The sequence below is a fragment of the Fukomys damarensis genome, unplaced genomic scaffold (assembly GCF_012274545.1).
Source record: "Fukomys damarensis isolate Sample0158 unplaced genomic scaffold, DMR_v1.0_HiC HiC_scaffold_9, whole genome shotgun sequence".
NCBI classification, from domain to species: domain Eukaryota; kingdom Metazoa; phylum Chordata; class Mammalia; order Rodentia; family Bathyergidae; genus Fukomys; species Fukomys damarensis.
Window position 1 is genome coordinate 50982706 of NW_022900921.1, and position 12227 is coordinate 50994932.

A 12227-nucleotide genomic window follows, 5' to 3' on the forward strand; every position below is an offset into this window, starting at 1 on the left:
CTGACTCTGAAGCCTTCTGTGCTTTGGAGATGAATAAGGGCTAGGGCCATGCTAAGATGACTGTGGGCTTTTTCTTGTGGGGACTTGGTGTCTCTCACTGTGGAATGGCTGGGATTTGGAAGAACCTCCTTGGCATGGACCCTCCCTTTCCCATGGACAGAGACAAATATAATGAAGAGAAGGGAGCTCTGACAGGAGGAGACACTGGCACCAGGGGCCTGACTTTTTAAGGTCAAATGTCATGCCTGTCATTGGGATTCCTAGGGGATAACATTCTTGCTGGATCTCTGGGTGGGGGATACTTCTGCTTGCTATCCCCTCTCTTAGACTTCCCTGAAGTCCTAGTTAGTGGCTTTTCTGACTAAAGGTTCGTATCAGGTCAGGTTATTATTATTATTATTTTAAAAAGAGCTTGAAGAACAGTGTCCTAGGAAGGTCTTAGCAATGTTGCCTGAGGCTTCTCTCTCCTATTTCTGTTCCCACAGGTGAAGAGCCAACCCTACTATGGAAAAGCCTAAAAACATTATTTATGGAGGTAATGTTGGGATGGGGCTTTGGTGACCTGGGTTACTTACAGTCACATCTGTGTCCTCTGGATACCCCAGTATCTCTGCCTCTACCTGTGTATGGTGCTGTCTACCTGCCCCTGGGCCACGGGCTTCTAGAGGGTGGGGGCCATTGCTCATTCATGGCTCTAGCTCCATTTCCCAGCATTGTTCCAAGCACAGAGCAGGTCCAAAAAAGAATAGCTGGTCCACATGTGCTGTGGGACTACTCATCATCCTCTGCCTTGATGGTTTTCCTTCTTACACCATTATTGACTTTGGTAACCTTTGCTCTCTTCAGTACAGCCAATAGCTTTACTGGATAGGAAGACTAGGCTGATGGATTTCTTCTTCCATATTGATGGTCTTCTATACTGAAGGACCAAGATTAGGTGATTTTTCTCTTGAGTGAAGAAGCTTTAGTCTTCATGTTTCTTCATTATTTTCCATCCAACCAGCAAGAGATGTCCCACAGCTTGGAAAGATCTCTGATTTGGATCAGCAGGTGTGGATCCTTCAGGGTCAGTCACTTGTGACAGTTCCACGGAGTAATAGTGTGGCATCAGGTGAGTGCTCATCCTGTGGCTGTTCCACATTTCATTTTGGTATTGACCTTTTGTTAAAGCATAAGTACTAATGCTTGATTGCACTCTATAGGGTAACTAAAGTTAATAGTGATGTATATTACAAAATAACTAGAAAAGTAGTTTTGAGTACTCTCACCTCAAAGTAATGATAAATGCATGAGGTAATGGATGTGTTAATATCCCAATTTGATCATTATTACATTGGATACAAATATATAAAATCATCACATTGTACCCCATAAATGTTTACAATTATAATGTGTGGAAAAAGCCTAGATTTCAATGAGGTATACCTAGAAGGGACAGAATTTCTCATCTGGCTGGGAAGAGAAGTCACTGAAGAGGTTAGTAGGTTAGTTACTCTTAGATTATGATAAAGAAATCAGATTTTGTAGAGGAGCCTTCTAGGGACTAAAAGAATTGCATTCTGATCTGAAGCAGCTGATCCATCCTATGGTAGAGAATTAGCTTGTTCTATTTGACCTCAAGTTATCCTAAAAAGACTAAATGGGTGTGTAACACAGGAAGACACATTTCAAAATCACAATAGGCAGAATTTGCTAATGGACAGAGCTCTCTGGGAATCAGAGGTAGGAGCTTCCTATTTCCAAGTGTTCAAGTACAGGTGTGAAAATCTCAAAGGCAGAGCCTGCCATTTGCTTAATTTTCCTTGCTCCATTTACTAAGGTAATGATTTTCCTTATGGGATGGATGGATGAGTGCATGGACTGATATGGTTGTTGGCCATTTGGTGAATCTGGGTTAGCAAGAATTACATTCTTTTTGCATCTTCCAGATCCATTTGGAATATACCACTTTAGAAATATCAGAAATAGGACTAGTCCACTTTCCTGACTCCAAAAGGAAACTGACCCCTCTCCTGCTTTTATCTCTGTAGTTACTGTCACTGTTATGCCATGCAAGTATCCAGAATCCCTTGAGCAAGACAAGGGGACTCCTATTTATCTGGGGATCCAGAATCCAGATATGTGTCTGTGTTGTGAGAATGCTGAAGGAAAACCCACATTGCTGCTGAAGGTCTGTGACTAAGAAAAATACCATTTTAAAAAGCCAATTTTTCTTTATAAGAGTTTTTTTGATAGATCTAATATAATAAAAAAGATATTTTTTGAGGAGTATTCATTCCTAATTCCTACTGAGTAATATGCATCCAAGAGACTTTAATTTATCCTGCCCTTTACTGGTTGAGAACTTTTGTCTTCCTTAAATTTTGAGATGTTCTCAGTCATTGTTTCTTCAATATGTTCTCTATATAATTCTGCCATATCTTTTTCTTTGGAATTGCTAGTCACCATTCAGGAATTCTTAGATTTCATTTCAGTATCTGATACCCTCTCATCTGATTTGCCACACTTTCTACGCTTCACTTTTTATTTTTTGTTTGTGGTGCATTCTAGAAGAATTTCTCGGCTCAATCTTTTACTTCATGATAACATTTTCAATCTTGTCTCCTAAATCATCCAAGAGCATTTTTTTAAAGTCAATTTTTACTCTTATTTTCTGAACTCTCTGGTTCACTTTATATAGACATATTTATCTATACAATATATATATATATATATATATATGTACATATGTAACTGAGTTTGTATATGTATTTGTTCTTATTCTATTAACTTTAATTCTTCATTTAACTTTTAAAGTCAATTTTTACTCTTATTTTCTGAACTCTCTGGTTCACTTTATATAGACATATTTATCTATACAATATATATATATATATATATATATGTACATATGTAACTGAGTTTGTATATGTATTTGTTCTTATTCTATTAACTTTAATTCATTTCATTTAACTCAATCCAATTCAGTTCATCAAATGTGTGCATACTTAAGTGGCTTCTAGCACCATATATGTTCTTGAAATATGTCCTGGAACAGATGGCAAAGAGCCCTAACCTCACAGAGCTTTAATTCTGGTGGGAGGAGAGAAATGGCAGATAATATACACAGTAAACATGTTAGTGGGTAAATCTGTGATGTGTTACAGGGTGTCTGTCTCTTTGAAGGGAACAATTAGAATAAGATAAGAAGACTGCCAAGAACGGGTGCCAAGAACAGGTGGAGTCAGGCTGCAGTGGCGAGTAATACAGTAGGCATCACTGTGATGGTGAAATCTTGGCAGAGAGAAGGAGGCAAGAGAATGAGTCAGCAGGGCATCCACTGAGTGCAAGTCCCAGGCAAGTAAAGGCAAGTGTGTGGGATTGAAATTAGGAGGGCGGAATTCAGAGAGAGAAAAACAGACCAGGAAGGGCATATTGTTTCTGTTAGGACTGGGCCTTGTGATCTCAGTGAAATGATTTGAAAGAAGAAAGACATGAATGGACTTCTGTCTAAAAAAGAATCATACTCACTTCACACAGGCTGTTGGGATAGTGATGCAAAAATAACACAGAATATAATAATGCAGATATAACCCAGGAATGAGGTAATGATGAGTGACAGATGGGATTTGAAATCTCTGGGAGGATGTTCAGTGAAGTTCTCTCCAAGGAAGGGATGTCTGGGATAAGTCCTGAGTAATAGGAAGGAGATAACCTGTGCAAGTGTGGGGCTGTTGTGTCCAGGTAGAGTAAGTACCAGGGTCCTGGGTAGGTCTTGAGGAGGAGAAAGAAGACAGGTAGAGCAGGAACAGAATCAGCATTTAGAGTAGTAAGATGTAAAAGCAGTGAGATAGGCAAAAGCTGGGTGGTGTAGACCCTGAAGGCTTTGATGAAGAGTTTGGATTTCATGGTAATTACAGCAGAAAATCATGTAAGAAATGTAAGCCAAGAAAAAAAACATGACTTTATTTCCTATATTTATTTCAGATTAAAGTTTGCTCAACTACTTTGTGGAGAATGATTGATTCAACAGAAAGAGTTAGGAAGTCGCCATGATCATCTGGGGCAGAGGGGAGATGGCTCGTGTTGGGGCTTGGCAGTGTAAGTGCAGTTGAGAGGAGGGAGAAGCAGCTTGACGCAGAAAATGTTTTGAGTTTACAGGACTTGCTGCTGGGTTAGATATTGGGTGATCAAAAAAAAGAGGTACCAAGGAAAACTCCTAGGATTTTGGCCACCCAAAGAGTCACATAAATAGCTGAAAATGATTAACTGAATAAAGGAATCCTGAGGGAGAAGAAATTCTTCACTCAGGATGGAATGTGGCTGAATTATAAAGACCATTCCAGTTTTTTTGAGATCTTATACATATGTGATTTACTTACAAAAATTTATTTTACCTAAATATGCAATATATGCATATACATCATGCACACATAGTCATACATTTATATAATATTAAAGATATTTTTTATTGCTCTATTTACTTTGTTTCTTTGGGTGCAAAAGCTTTGATTTGTTAGATATTTTAATTTCTATTTCATAATGTTGATCTTTCTCATATGTTCTGCAATTGTCTAGAAACAAAAGCCTTCAACCTAGCTGTCCTTTGCTGAAACAGTTGCCCTTACAGGGTGATGGCTCTCACTGTCCTTGCTTTGGTAAGGGAAGTCCTTGGCTTTCTTATGCAGACTTTTGTCTTAGTCTTGAGGGATTCCTTCAGCCCTTCATGTGAGAAGAGAGACAACTGACTGTTAAAACATGGCTGCTTGCTCAATAATGTGTCCTTTATCCTTTTTATGACAACCTGCCCCTTGTATTCTTTCTGTGACAAACTCTTTGGATTTGAGGGTAAGGTTGGGAAGATGAAATGTTATGTGTTTGCTTTGATGCTCCTTTGAAATACATTTTTCTAGTCCAGCTAATGTGAATAAATTTTTCCTGAACTTTAGAATGTCTATTGGATGTTTGCAAATAACTTGAATATCTCAAAAAGCTTTCATTTCTCCCATGAATAATCTCTTTCACATTTCAGGAGAAGAATATTTTGGATCTGTACAATCAACCTGAGCCTGTGAAGCCCTTCCTTTTTTACCGCTCCTATGTAGGGAGCACCTCCACCTTCGAGTCTGTAGCCTTTCCTGGCTGGTTCATCGCCTCTTCCAAGAAAGATGGCCTTATTTTCCTCACTTCAGACCAGGGAAAATCATACAACATAAACTTCAATTTACATATAGAAGCTTGAACTCAGCTTGGAGATGGTAGCTTGTTCAGAGGTCCTTAAATTTTCAAGGTTCCCGCATGTGTCACCTGTATGATCTTGGTGCTATTTTCACAGCAGTGCTGAGAAATGAGCAGGCTGTGGTCAACATCTGTATTCTGGATGAAGAAATAATGACTTTGTGGCCACGGGAGGCCAGAATATGGACTGAGAACAGGGATGGGCGGTGTGTGGCTTTCCTTTTTAGCAGAAGCTATGCAGCCCACAGGATATGCATGAGAAACAGTGCCCTGTGAAATGGTTAATGAAACCCTGTGAATAGCAACACCCTGATTTTCAGGTGATTGGTCTTGTCCCTATCTGTATTTTATCTTTATGTTTGAGTTGTGTGAAATCCATGATGACATTTAATGAAAATGTGGTTCCTTTGGACCTTTAGAAGCTGGGCTCCATATAGGGCTGGGTATACCAGGACAGAGACTTTTGGATTTTGGGAGGAACAATTGTAGAGTGAAGAGTTACTCTAAGTATACTGAAATGCAATGTCTGCTTCTGGAGCTGGACCTAAAAACACTGCCTATTAACTCAGGGACAACTGCACACAGGGCTGGAGACATTGCTTTTCCCTCCACTCTCAGGGAATGATGAAGAAGGATTATAATTAAGAATACCTGGCAATAGACATCAACTTTTGTTGCTTAGGCTTTAAAAAGGTTTTAAGATTCTTGACAAAACAGTGCATACTTATGTTTGAAAGCAATCTTTCCTGCCCCAGTCCTATTTCTTTCCATGTGGAGGCTTCTCTGTTTTGTTTTTTGTTTTTTTTCCTTTTTTCTTCCTGTCTAGGTATGTGGTTTTGCTTTCATTTCACAAATTACCAATTTTAGGCATTATTTTTCTACCAAATAGATGCCGTTTACATCTCCACTGAACAAAAGTTATATTGCTGCTCTTCATCTATTTTCTGAAAATTAATAGCAGGCTCTGAGTCAAGCAAAGTGGTTCTTACAGACAGTGAATTACCCTCATGAGTTTAAATGCCTGTTAGACAATGCTCCAGGGTGATTTTTTAGTCTTCCTTTCAGGATTTGGATAATTTTAATTAATGGCATTACCTCTTTCAGCTTTTTTGTTTTATGTGAGGAGAAAGGGAGGAACCTGGTGTGGACAAGATTTTCTAAGGGTGGCATTAACATTTAGTAGTAGAACTGGAAATAATGACACTCTTGATTTTTGGTCTTTAAATTTCTGTCCACTGGATGTTATGAAACACTGTGTGAGAAATCAGCAACATTCTCCTGAGCAAGATGGGTTAGCAAGTCACAGCCATCTCATTCCCATCATTTGGGCTGTCCTTATCAAGAGTGTTAGCAGATGGCCCACCCAGGGCGTAACACCCTTGGCCACCTAACCATCATTATATACCAATGACATAAGTGCTGAAATGTATTTATTGCATACAGTGATTCTCAAATTTGAGTATTAGAATCACCTGGGGTGTGCACTAAAGCCCTAGGGGCTCCACGCCTAGTAAATTAAATCACCTCTCTTAGAAATTGTAACTTATTAGGTTTAGGGTGGGGCTTAATAATCAATATTTTGCCAAGGATCTTAGGCAATCCTAATTGATGAACCAAATATGGGAAATAAAAAGAATCTGATATTTGGGATAATCTGTGTGCTTCTACAGAAATAAAAAGGTGTTAAATGTATGTACTGCTTGCTTACTTTGTTGATATTTACTTTAAGGTTTTTTTCTGTTGAGTGATGTGTGCCAGTGAATTGAACAAAATTTGTATAACATGTGTTTAAGTCTTCAAATATAATTTCATAATAGTCCAGAGTTAGAAAGAATCATGTTTCCATCAAGCAGTAAATGGATAAATAAGTCCTGTGTATTTGATATTAGTAACTAATAAAAAGAGATTAGTGATAGAGATTAAACAAGGTGAATGTTAAAAATTGTTACTGAGGATAGCAGACACAAAGTGTACGTGTTGTATAAGTTAATTTATACAAAATTCAAGAGTAGGCAAAAATAATCTTTGATGATAGGAATTGAAACAGTGGTTGCTTTGGCAAGGAAAGAACAAACTTTCTTAAAAGCTACCATAGAGCTAAAACTGGAGATGAAAAGATAAGAAACCCACAATGGCTTTCCCCTCCATACAGCAGCACAGTAAGCCAGAAATCATTGGAATAATGCTTCCTACTTTGTGAAGTAAAAGGATTTCCACTGTAGAATTCATACCCAGACAGTCTATTAATTATGAGTAAGAGAAACTATTTTCAAAGATGAAAAGTTTATTTTCATGCACTTTGCCTGAGAAGTGGGCATAGAATGTGCTCTGCCCAAACAAGACATTAAACTAAACATTTTTTCATATATTTATTGGCTATTTCTACTTCTTTATCTGAGAAATGTCTGTTTATTTCAGATGCCCATTTTTGGATTGGGTCTTTAAATTTGGGAGATCTAATTTTTTTTAAAGTTCTTTATATATTTCAGATAGTAGACCTTTGTCTGAAAGTGTAAATAAAGACTAAAAGATATAACAGATAACGTGAAATAGAAAATAAAAAGGCGCAAATGGGAAGGGGAAATGAGAGGGGTCAGGGAAGAGAAAGAGGGGAATGGAATTAATATGAGAAAAAGAAAAAATGGAAATAAAGACTTTGTAGCTAGGAAGGGGTGGAAGGGTTGAAGGGAGGGAAGGGGAATGGGGAAAAAATAAGAACCAAGATGGATTACGTAAAGGTGCAAATTTCCAATGATAAACGTCATTTTATTATATACCTTAAACGTGCCAATACAATTGATTTTTTAAAATTAAAAAAATCCAAGAGACTAAGATAAGACAAAAAATGTGGACTCTTTGTGACTCTTTGAAGCAGGGAATCTTTGCCAGAGAAAAGCAGTATATACCTGTAGTACAATGGTAGTTGGAGATCTTAACAGGCAGCCAGGCAGAGTGAAGAAGTTGGAGGCCCGAGGGTGGGGGCAAACAAGCTAGAAGACAGCATGCCTTATGTGTTTAAATGAATTGGGAAGAGGTTCTGACAGCAGGAAATATCCAGGGGATAATAAACTCCACAGAAAAAAATAAGCAAAAATAAAACAAAGTTAAGACAGTATTTCCTTCCAGAGAAAATATTAAATTATTCACTTAAGGAACTCTAAACAAAGCTTACTATGTGGCCCAAGACAACAGTGTTTAGACTGCAATAATAATTTAAACTTGGTATGGTGATCTATCCAAAATTTTGTAAATATTTTGGGACTGTATGTGGGTGGATAGATGTGTGTGAGTGCATAAGGGACCTGGTGAGTTATGTAAGAAAGAGTTCAAATTTTTATCTTTCATGAAAATACATCTACACATAAAGGCTAAACTGAAAAATCAATAAGCAGCCATATACACAATATTATGAGATCTGGAGTTGTGTGCAAAAGCATTTGAGAGTTAAAAGTGGTTGTAGCAGGAAATAGTGACTTTTCTGTTTTGTAACAAAAACTCACATCACTCATTGACTTTTAAAATTACTTGCAAGCATAATTTTGATAAATCTTAGAAAAAAAATCCCCACTTCCATATTGGCTAGGTTGTGTTTTGAGGAGGGAATGTGATATTTAGCTAAATACATGAGCTGCCAGGAGGCAAAATTCCACATACAAGCATTATTTCTTACTACTCTGTAGTTTCCCTCTATTTTATGAGTTGGAACTCAAAAGCAGTGCCAGAGCTAAAAGGTGGATAAGCACATGTCATTCCCATGGCAAGGAGTGGAGGGCATAGAAAGGCCAGTGCTCAGAGCTACAGTGGTGAGTCACCCCCACTCATACGTTTGTGTGAGCCAACTTACTAAAATGGGTTATTATGGTTTGTGTGACCTCTTCTCAGGGACTGATGAATCCTGAGAAAACAGAGGCTGCATTTAAGTGAGGCTTTTGTTCTTGGGACTGGGAAGATCAGAGCCCAAAAGACTGATACAGTTTTTAATTTTTGTACTATATGGAGTATAGGCTGTATCTATGGTCTTTGAATGTACTGATGCTGTCAAGTACGTCAGTTGTCTAGCCCTAAACATTTGAATTTAAAGTAATTGTGTGTTGTCATTGGTACTTTGCCTGTTTTAAGCAAACTGATTGTTAATTTTGTGCCAAGGCTGGAGGCATGGACTGGGGAAGTGGCCATTTCTTCCCCGAGTAAGTTTATTGGTACATTTAAAGCAAGCAATACAGTTACATTTATCATTGGGATCTTGGACCTTTACATGATATGTCTTGGTTCTTATTTTTTCCCATACCTCGGCCCTCTCTTTGCCCCTTTCAGCCTTTCCTATTTACAGAGACTTTGTTTCCATTTTCCTTTTTTCACATTTTTTTCTTTTCCCCTCCCAGTCCCACTTCCCCTTTAGCCATTTTTAGTAACCCCCTTTTTTTTTTTGCTCTGGAAGGATGTACCATCATTCTGTAGAGGCACAGCGACACTCAACAACCCGCCACACAAAGAGAGGTCCAACAGGAGATTTTATTAGAGAAGGTAGGTTAGGGAAAGAGGAGAGAGAAGAAGAAGAAGAGAGAGAAGAGGAGAACAAAGAAAGGAAGGTCCTTTTATTGGTTTTGGGCTGTGCTATTGCTTATTTATGAGGAGTGGGCTATCACAGGTCAGGTTGCCCTTTATGCGTTTGGTCCTGAAGAAATAGGTTTAACCTCTGTGGCCTTGGGGGGAAGGGAAACTAAAGATAAGAGCATGAGGTCTTTAAAAGCCAAGAAGCACCAGGAAAATTCTGGCTGCTGTGATGGCAGCGTCAGGTCTCTAACACATTCCTTCTGTGAGACATTGTCCTGAGGTTTCCTCAGCTGGGGACCAAGTATATAAAGAGGGACTAAGTGTTTTCTCTCCTCATGAGCTCATGTATTTAGATTGTAATAGCACATATTTCCATTTATGACATCCTGAAAAGTATTATATTTTTCATTTTTGTAAGAGATTGAGCCCGAGAGGTTCCCCAGTGAGTACATTTGGAATGTAGATCCACCCTATCTGCAGAATAAGTTTGCTGGAACATGATACAGAAAATTTTTCAGGACTAGCTACTAAGAGGTGCAGAAAAAATTGATGCAGGAAAGAAAAGGACACATTCAAGAATGTGCATGGATGTTCAGAGAATGTGATACATAGTCTATGGATAGTTATATGTTGGGGGCACTTGGGGGTGGGATGTATAGAACTGGTATGGAAAGATGAGATGAAACATGACGCCCCTTTCCCTAAGAGAAAGGTGAAGACCCATTCACCGGTGAAGGGTGAAGGAACTGTAGTCATCCATAAGGGCAGAGGCTCATTTTGCAGGTGAAAAGAAATTACCAATGCCTATTTACAGGACAAAAAGAGAATGGCCAAGGCCTATTTACAGGTAAATGAAATGGCCAAGGCTCATTTATAGATAAAAAGAGAATGACCCAGGCTTATTGAAACTGGGGAAAAAATTTAACTGGGTTTGGGTCCTGAAGCTGCAGCTTTTATTAAAATTATCATTTTAAAACTGTTATTTATTTTGTCTCCTTTCTGCCTATCATTAGTTTTTGTATTCTACCTATTATCCACCTCTCCCTGACTTTGATCCCTTTTCTTAAGGGAGGCGGAAGGGCCACAGGTCATCTTCTTATAATTTCTTCAGGCTGAGGAGGGGCCATGACCCTGCTTAGCCAAGGATTAAAAATATTGTCCTGACTTACCTAAGAAGGCATAGGAATATCAGGTTCCATTTTTTGAGGAACCATCATTCTTCAATAATTGGAAAAAGGACAAAGGCATACATGACATTAGCCCCAAACAACATTACATCAGGCAACATAAAAGAATTTCTATGAATCATAGTTGAAAAATCAGAATTTTTTCTCAGTAGGTTATTCCACAGAGCCAGGATATCAGTAAGTCATTGAAGCTTAAGGAAGAGACTGATGTTGCATTGATTTGTGAATGTAGATTTTGTAATGAAGAAGACACATCTGTAGAGTTGTGAGAAACCTATACACAACATTCCATTTTGATAATAGCATAGGTTACACCTTGTGCTGAAGTTAGAATATCTAGGTCCATTCAATTTTATAAAATGTCTCTTATCTTTTTTACTTCAGAAATTAGTAATTGAATCCCCTCTGTACTGTCATTTAGGACACTGCATATTTGGCAAAAAATATCATATGTCATATGACATCTTCAAAACCTGCTTGGGGAGTAAAGATGGAAGCTAAGTGATCACACCAGTAAAAACTGATTTGGTTCATTGATGGTGCAAGATAGGGGGCTAGTTGGTTGATCTAAGGTTTTATTTTCTTTTTTTTCTTTTTATTGAGTTTATTGGTACAATCTAGGTATACAATACAATTCCATTCATCATTGGGATTCTGTACCTTTACATAATAGGTCTTGATTTTCATTTTTCCCTTTGTCCCTGCCCTCCCTTCACCCCCTCTTCCCCTCCCCATCTACAAACACTTTATTTCCATTTGTTCAGTTTCTCATATTTTTTTCCTCTCCCTTATTACCTTTCCCCCACCCTTTCCACTTTCCCTACACCTTTAGCTCTTTACTTCCTACTTCACATTATTAATTGTCTCATTAGGATCCTGTGTACTATTATAGTTTTTCACACCAAAGAAACTATTTGGTAAAGAAATCTCTGTATGAATATTAAAAATAGGGAATCCTAAAATAAAACTAAAAAGGAAAGTAAAAGAGAAAAGGCAATGATGTAAGATTAAAATAATCCTTATTTCTGGAGATGAAAATGGTCCCTGAACATATTTAAATTGCTTCTTGCTCTTATAGTCTTATCTTATTCTTTTTTTCATTATTTAGAGAATACTTTATTAGTTTCTGTAATCAAACCCACATAGATATAACTTTACATATTTAGTACGATGTGTTACCCCTGTACACATAGAAAAAAAACAAAATAAAAATAAAAATAAATTAACATTTCTAGACCAATATGGTTGTCCATTTATGTTCAATGCCAA

At 37.8% G+C, this 12227-nt stretch overlaps 1 protein-coding gene across 1 annotated transcript; it reads left to right on the top strand.

Annotated features, from left to right (window-relative positions):
- The first annotated feature begins 504 nt into the window (after positions 1-504).
- LOC104873044 (interleukin-36 gamma) lies at positions 505-5221 on the top strand. Its single transcript, XM_033761495.1, has 4 exons — positions 505-535; positions 1004-1111; positions 2031-2170; positions 5012-5221. Exons 1-4 carry the CDS (start codon positions 505-507, stop codon positions 5219-5221), a joined length of 489 nt encoding a protein of 162 aa, XP_033617386.1.
- Positions 5222-12227: the final 7006 nt, after the last annotated feature.